Source organism: Jaculus jaculus, chromosome X (genome assembly GCF_020740685.1).
Source record: "Jaculus jaculus isolate mJacJac1 chromosome X, mJacJac1.mat.Y.cur, whole genome shotgun sequence".
NCBI classification, from domain to species: Eukaryota; Metazoa; Chordata; class Mammalia; order Rodentia; family Dipodidae; genus Jaculus; species Jaculus jaculus.
In genome coordinates, this window is record NC_059125.1 from 53,106,507 (window position 1) to 53,114,428 (window position 7,922).

The 7,922-nt window shown below is 38.8% G+C and overlaps 1 protein-coding gene across 1 annotated transcript; it reads left to right on the forward strand.

Moving 5' to 3' along the window:
* The first annotated feature begins 662 nt into the window (after window positions 1–662).
* On the forward strand, window positions 663–2,162 carry LOC101611074 (germ cell-less protein-like 2). The gene has a single exon (XM_004670024.2). The coding sequence runs from the start codon at window positions 663–665 to the stop codon at window positions 2,160–2,162; it is 1,500 nt and encodes a 499-aa protein (XP_004670081.2).
* The last annotated feature ends 5,760 nt before the right edge of the window (window positions 2,163–7,922 follow it).

Genomic DNA, 7,922 nt, shown 5'->3' on the forward strand with positions numbered 1-7,922 from the left:
TTGAAGTCAGTTTGAACTGCACAGTGACTCTAAAGCAGAGAGGAGAGGGGAATGAAAACAAGAATGAGGGCTGGAGAGATGGCTTAGCGGTTAAGTGCTTGTGTGTGAAGCTTAAGGATCCAGGTTCAAGGCTCGATTCCCCAGGACCCACTTAAGCCAGATGCACAAGATGATGCATGCATCTGGAGTTCGTTTGCAGTGGCTGAAGATCCTGGGGAGCCCATTTTCTCTCTCTCTCTCTTTCTCTCTCTCTCTCTCTCTCTTTCCCTCCCTCTTTCTCTCTGTTACTCTCAAATAAATAAATAAAAATAAACAAAAAAAACTTAAAAAAAAAACAAGGATGAGTAGAAGAGGAACAAGGAAGAAGAAAAGGAAGAAGGAAGTGAGGAAGAAAGGAAGGAACAAAAGAAAGGAGGAAAAGGAAAAATTCAGAAGCTAGGTCTGGTTCAATGGAAAAGGGCCTGCTTGCTGTCAGGGGGCGGGACCAGAGTCAGGAGAATCAGGCGTAGACAATGAAGAATTGTTGGCTTCTTCTATGACGTTTAAGTCTGTGCTAAAGGGACATGATGAGTCCAGGGCTTCGGAAGTGGCCAATTGCAATAATGCCATGGTAGAGACGTCTCTAGGAGAGTCTCTTGGAGGTGCTCTGGGAGATTTCATCTATGGGGCTTTCAAGCAGCCAGAATTTGAGAAGCAGCGATCCAGATACAGCAGATCTACCTGGGTCAGAAAACTCCGCGGGCCCCAGCTACATTTCCGGCCATCGCAAGCGCAAGCGCAGCGGAGAGTGTTTGGAACCAAATTCTAGCGGCCACATGTCTCAAGACCAGGGGGAGAGTCCCCAGCAAGTTCTCAGCAGGAGCCACAGGAAAAAAGTTAAGATCGCGTCTGAGTTTGCTTACCAAACTTTATTTTTGAATGGGTTAGACAGTGACATTAAAATCCATGCCCTGGGCCAAGTATGGTATTTACACAAAGTATTTTTATTTCAGTCAGGCTACTTTGCCAATATGTTCAAAGGCTCTTGGAAAGAATTTCATGGAGATGTTATTGAACTGGAGATTAATGACAAGAATATAGACATTACATCCTTGCACTTTGTATTTGCTTCCTTGTACAGAGATAAGGATGTGCTAATAAATCCTCTTCTAGTTCCACGTGTTTTGGCAACAGCATGCCTGCTTCAGGTAGACTACTTAATTGAGCAATGCAATGAGACCATGAAGGAAATGATTAATATGAAAACAGTATGTGCTTATTATGTAGCAGCAGAAACATATGGGTTAGACTCTGTAAAGACAGGTTGTTTTGAATGGCTGCTTCACAATTTGATGATACACCCAAGTGTTGAACTGTACAAAGAAATTAATCCAGAGCTCATGTGTCGGCTTGTATCTTCTTCTAATTTACTAGTGATGCAAAAAGAAATTGATATATACACCACACTTAAAGAGTGGATGTTCCTTCGTCTTAATCCAAATTGGAAAGGTTCAATGAAACAGCTTTTAATCGGTTCTAACAACTGGTTTTCTAAACACATGAAATGTGTTGGTAACACCGCTTTTCTTGAAAAAGAAGAAGGAGAAGCATTTCAGCCCGTGTTTAAGAAATTGAGGTTGCAGCATATCATCTATGACCTGTCCTCCATAAGAATCATTGAACATGATCAGATAATACCTGCAGAATGGTTATCGACCATTTGTAAGCAGCAATGGCTTCTTTTGCTTCAGGCACAGCAACACAGTGTAATTGGGCCTCGAGTCCTCAATGACACAGAGCTAGAAGTTTACAGCATGAGGTGTGGTAAAAGGATTATCAGAGACGGTAAATATTCCTGGAAGTGGTCATCTTCCAACTTAGGCCTTCCCTTACGTGTTATTTTTACCAGCCATTATATACTTTTCAAGCAAAATACTTCTAGTCAGGAACGTGATGGTTCTACCTGTTCACAACCTATACAGAATGTGGCATTCAGAATAACTTTGGTTTATTTTGATTCCATTGGAAAACCAACTTTCAGCAAAACAACTGGTTATAAAATTCTTTCCTTTCAAAATGGTAAGGAACAAATTGTAATGAAGTTGAATAACATAGTTTTGCGCTTCCCTTTATATATATTCTGCAACTTCCTATTTATATCATTAGACAATACAAGAAAATGATAGTCTTGTCAATTAGACTGTATAAGCATTGTGAAAACATTGGATGACTCAATTTAAAAGCTGTGTTATAAATACAATTAAGGACAACAATCAACAATAACAAAATATTCTGATGTAGTAACATCACAAATGATTAATATACATCTTTATTCCCATGTACCAATGAAGAAAAAGTTGAACTCCAACAAAACATTTGTCAAACTAAATAGTAAATGATGTGAGCATCTTTTGAGTTTTATTTACTATCAACAGTCAAGCTCCAAATTGAAATAAGATACTATATTTGGAAGGGAAGAAATATAAATCAGTTTGTTAACAATACTAATGTTGAGACCAAATAAAAATCCTCTTCTTTGTTGAAACTGTTGTGCAGTTGTGGCATTATTTGTGGCACTGTTATAAGAGGAGGTCCAGTCATTAAGGAAAATCTGAGATTAGCCTATTTATTAATATTTTACAACTGGTTTTCCATATAGCTCATTTGTATATGGTTGGATAACTTATTGCTGGTTATAACAAAATATATGTACAAGCAAATAGATATTTATCTTATTAAAATTTATTATTGTATGGTATATAATTTTATATTAAATTCAAGTAAATCATATAGGCATATTTATATTATTTAAATGTATATTTATATTTGATTAAAAACCAAAGAATGATAGGTTTGAATGATTAAACAAATAGAACAGGAAATAAAAATGAATTTCTATGACACCAGTTTTTAGCTGGGTCATATGCTAAATGTATTTTTAGCTGTCTCAGGAACCTCCACACTGATTTCCACAATGGCTGTACCAGATTGCATTTCTACCAACAGTGTAGAAGAGTTCCTCTTTTTCCATATCCTTTTCAACATTTATTGTCATTTGTTCTCTTGATGATAGCCATTCTGACAGGAGTGAGATGGAATCTCAAAGTAGTTTTAATTTACATTTCCCTAATGGCTAAGGATGTGGAACATTTTTTAGACATTTTTAGCTCATCTATATTTCTGCTGTTGAGAACTCTCTGTTTCCAGAGTCAATTTTTTTTTTTTTTTGGTTTTTCAAGGTAGGGTCTCACTCTGGTCCAGGCTGACCTGGAATTAACTCTGTAGTCTCAGGGTGGCCTCGAACTCATGGCGATCCTCCTACCTCTGCCTCCCAAGTGCTGGGATTAAAGGCGTGCGCCACCACGCCCGGCCAGAGTCAAATTTTAATTGGGTTGTTTGATTTCTTATTATTTACTTTTTGAGTTCTATGTATATCCTAGATATTAATCCTCTGTCAGATGTACAGTGGCAAAAATTTTCTCTGATTCTGTATGTTGCTTCTTTGCTCTATTCACAGTGTCCTTTCTTCTACAAAAGCTTTGCAATTTCATGAGGGCCCAGTGGTTGATTAGTGCTTTTATTTTCTGAGCAAGTGGAGTTATATACAGAAAGTCATTGCCTATGCCAATATGTTGAAGGGTTTCCCCTACTTATTCTTTTCGCAGTTTCAGAATTTCAGGTCTGATACTAAGGTCTTTGATCCATTTAGACTTAATTCTTGTGCATGGAGAGAGATAAGGATCTATTTTCATACTTCTACATATAGATAGCCAGTTTTCCCCACACCATTTGTTGGAGAGGCTGTCTTCAATGAGTATTGTTTTGCATTTTTGTCAAAGATCAGGTGGCTATAGCTGTCTAGAGTTACATCTGGGCACTCTATTCTGTTCCATTTAACTACATGTCTGTTTTTGGGCCATATAGCTTAAAAACAGGTATGCTGATACCACCAGCCTTCTTTTTTTCTTTTTTTCTCAAAGTTGTTTTGGAGCTGGACGTGATGTGCTTGCCCTTAATCCCAGAATTCCAGCACTTTGGAGGCAGAGGTAGGAGGATTGCCGTGAGTTCAAGGCCAGCCTGAGACCACATACTGAATTCCAGGTCAGCCTGAGCTTGAGTGAAACCCTACCTCCAAAAAAAAAAAAAAATGTTTTGGATATTCGTGGTTTTTTGTGCTTCCAAATGGATCTTAGACTTGTATTTTCTATTTCTGTGAAGAATGCCATTTGAATCTTGATGGGGATTGCATTAAATGTGTAGATTGTTTTTGGTAACATTGTCATTTTCACAATATTGATTCTTCCAAACCAAGAATATAGGATGTCTTCCCATTTCCTTGTGTCTGCTGCAATTTCTGTCTTGAGTGTTTTATAGTTTTCATTGTAGAGATCCTTTACTTCCTTGGTTAGGTTTATTCCAAAGTACTTTATTTGGGAGGGGGGCAGTTGTGAATGTGAATGATTCCCTGATTTCACCCACAGCATGTTTGTTGTTAGTATATAGGAAGGCTACTGATTTCTGTGTGTTTATTTTGTATCCTGCTACATTGCTAAAACTAGTTATTAGATCTAACAGTTTGCTGGTAGACTCTTTAGGGTCCTTTATGTATAGAATCATATCATCTGCAAATAATGATAACTTGATCTCTTCCTTTCCAATTTGTACCCCTTTTGTGTGTGTCTCTTGCCTTATTGCTATAGCTAAGACTTTCAGTACTATAGTAAATAAAAGTGGGCACCCTGGTCTTGTTCCTGAGTGGAAAAGCTTCAAGTTCTTCTCCATTTAGTATTATCTTGGCTGCAGGTTTGTCATAAATCACCTTTATTTAAAAGTGTCTTATTTTGTGTTGGGCATGGGGGACATGCATACCATCTTGCATGTATAGAAGTCCAAGGACAACTTCGGGATGTCTATGTTCCACCTCTTTTTGAGACAGGGTCTCTTGTCGCTGCAAATAAACTTCCAACCTACAAATAAACATTAGATTTAGTTGGCCCACAAGGTTCAGATTTTCCTCATTCTGCTTCCCATTGTTAGAGGTGCATTGGGATCATGTATTCATGCCCCACTTTGAAGCCAGCTTTATATGGGCTTTGCAAGCAAACACCTTTAATGGTTGAGCCATCTTGTCAGCGCCATAGATAAGTTTTTCATTTACAGTATTTCTATTTCTGCATTATCAAAGTCTCAGTTTCTGTGTAGGATTTTCTTCTACAAATGGCCTTTTTATCCATGTCATTGATTTTCTCCTCTATTTTTTTGTTGACTCTTTTCTCTATGGTGCTGGCTTTCCTTTCCAGGTCTTGGATTTTATTCATCTGCTTGTTTGTATCCTCTTTCAGATCCATGGTTATCCTCCTAGTAAACTTTTTGAAATCTTTCTCCAAGATTTTCTCCTTTGCCAGTATTAATATATGGACAGTTATGATATTTTGGCAGTGTCATATTCCTTTGCTTTTTAATGCTTGTGTTACAATGTTCACATCTCTTGGTTTGGATGTATTTGCTGGTTTTATTTGGGGATGTTCTTATTGAGCAGCCTACGCTGGAAAGCTCAATTTCTGGTACCACACACAGAAAAGAAAAATATTCTGCTATAGCAACAACATCAAACCATACAAGATATACAAACACACTTGAGTGTATGAATTAAAGCTAACACATACATCACTGAAGACAAAAGAACAGAAAATGACAAAAGTAATGCAGAATGCACTTCAAAGTTAAAAATTATTTAGTATTAGCTGGGTGTGGTGGCACACGCCTTTAATACCAGCACTCGAGAGGCTGAGGTAGAAGGATTGCTGTGAGTTTGAGGCCACCCTGAGACTCCATAGTGAATTCTGGGTCAGCCTGAGCTAGAGTGAGACCTCACCTCCAAAAATCACACAAAAAAAATATTATTTAGTATTAATGTGGAAATAAGTAAACAAAAAAAGATATAGAAGGATGAAAAGAAGAGGGAAATAGAAGAGAAGCATGATTAAATAAATGAAAATACAAGAGAGAAGAGGAATAATAAAGATTATTGTTATTATAAATTCATATAATTTTATTTAAGCATTTTTCATTATTAGGCAATCTTTTCTTTTCCTTGTCCTTCTCCCCTGTTCTCCCCTTTTCTCAGTATTTTATTTTTTTATTTAATATATTTGTTTATTTTTATTTATTTGAGAGTGACAGACAGAGAGAATGAAGCAGAGAGAGAGAGAAAAAAAAGGGTGCACCAGGACCTCCAGCCACTGCAAACGAACTCCAGATGCATGTGACCCCTTGTGCATCTGGCTAATGTGGGTCCTGGGGAATCGAGCCTCGAACAGGGGTCCTTAGACTTCACAGGCAAGTGCCTAACCGCTAAGCCATCTCTCCAGCCCAGTATTTTATTTTTATTAGTATTTTATTTTCTCCTACTAATTAAAAAAGTTCATGCTGGCTGGGCGTGGTGGGACACACCTTTAATCCTAGCACTTAGGAGGCAGAGTTGGAGGATCACTGTGAATTTGAGGCCATTCTGAGACTACATGGTGAATTCTAGGTCAGCCTGGGTTAGAGCAAAACCCTACCTTAAAAAATAAATTTCAGAAAAAATTAATTATTGTGGGAAGAAAAAGAAAAACTGATTGAAAAATTAAAAATAAAAAACAATAAAATTTGAAAATGAAAAGAGGGAGGGAGGGAGGGAGAGAGAGAAAGAGAGAGAGAGAATGGGCACACCAGGGCCTCCAAACACTGCAAACAAATTCCAGATGCTTGCACCCCATTTTGCATCTGGCTAATGTGGGTTCTGGGGGATTGAACCTGGGTCCTTTGGCTTTGCAGGTAAGCACCTTAACTAGTAAGCCATCCCTCCAGCCCTAAAATATATATTTTTAAATATGATAAAGTACCAGCAAACATGGAGTTAAAAAGAAAAAAAGGGGGCTGGAGAGACAGCTCAGTGGTTGAAGCACTTGCCTGCAAAGCCTAATGACCTGGGTTCGATTCCCTAGTACCCACATAAAGTCAGATGCACAAAGTGACACATGCATCTGGAATCCATTTGCAGTGACTGGAGACCTAGTGCCCATCCTCTCGGTGTCTCTTTGCTCTTCTCTTCTCTCTCTCTCTCTCTCTCTCTCTCTCTCCTTGCAAATAAATATTTTTTTAAAAAAAAACAAAAGAAACTCAGAAGGGACCAAATATAAGAAAAAAAGGAAATATGGATTCAGGATCCTAGAAAATTAGATACTGGAAGCTGTATTCATGAGTGGGGTCAAGGGTAAGTTCAACTTGTCAACTCTTGTTTTCTATGGTTTGTGTTGCTATTGATCTGTATTGGACAAGTGTTTTCACTTCAGTATGTCCCACAAACCCCTGCTTGCCATACTTAGCTTTTGTAGTCTGTGGGCTGGGCAGGTTCTCCCAAGATCACACCTCATAGCCTGTCAGGGGTTTCCCAAACTTTGGGGGAGCATGGGAGCAACTACAGCACTAAGATCTGTAAAGGGGGACCTCCCTGTTTATCATGCTGTTTTGGGTATATACCTGAGTTCTTGGCCTCAATAGCGTTCAACATTCGATAGATGGCCCCAGAGATCCACCTCTGACCTCAGGCTCAGTACTCTAACTCTAGAGCAAGGTTGCTGTGATCCACTCCAGAGCCCAGCCTTCTGCATCTTGAACTTTTCAGTTTGTTAGTGTCCAGCCCTCCTGCTCTCCACAACTGTCTCCCAGGGCCTCTCACCTTCAGGCCCAGACAGGTTAAAAACAGGCTGTCTGACTTGTTTGGGGCTGTTCACCATTTTTCAAACCCGGAGGGCAGCTCAGTTTTTAAACAAGTTTGTCTCTCAAAATTGTGTGCAGCCACTGCCCACTGAATTCCCACAAAGTGTAGAAATGAGACTCCTCCTTGCTCAGAAGCAGTCTCAATCAAACCCTCCATTGGACTGAACGCTTGTGTGAGG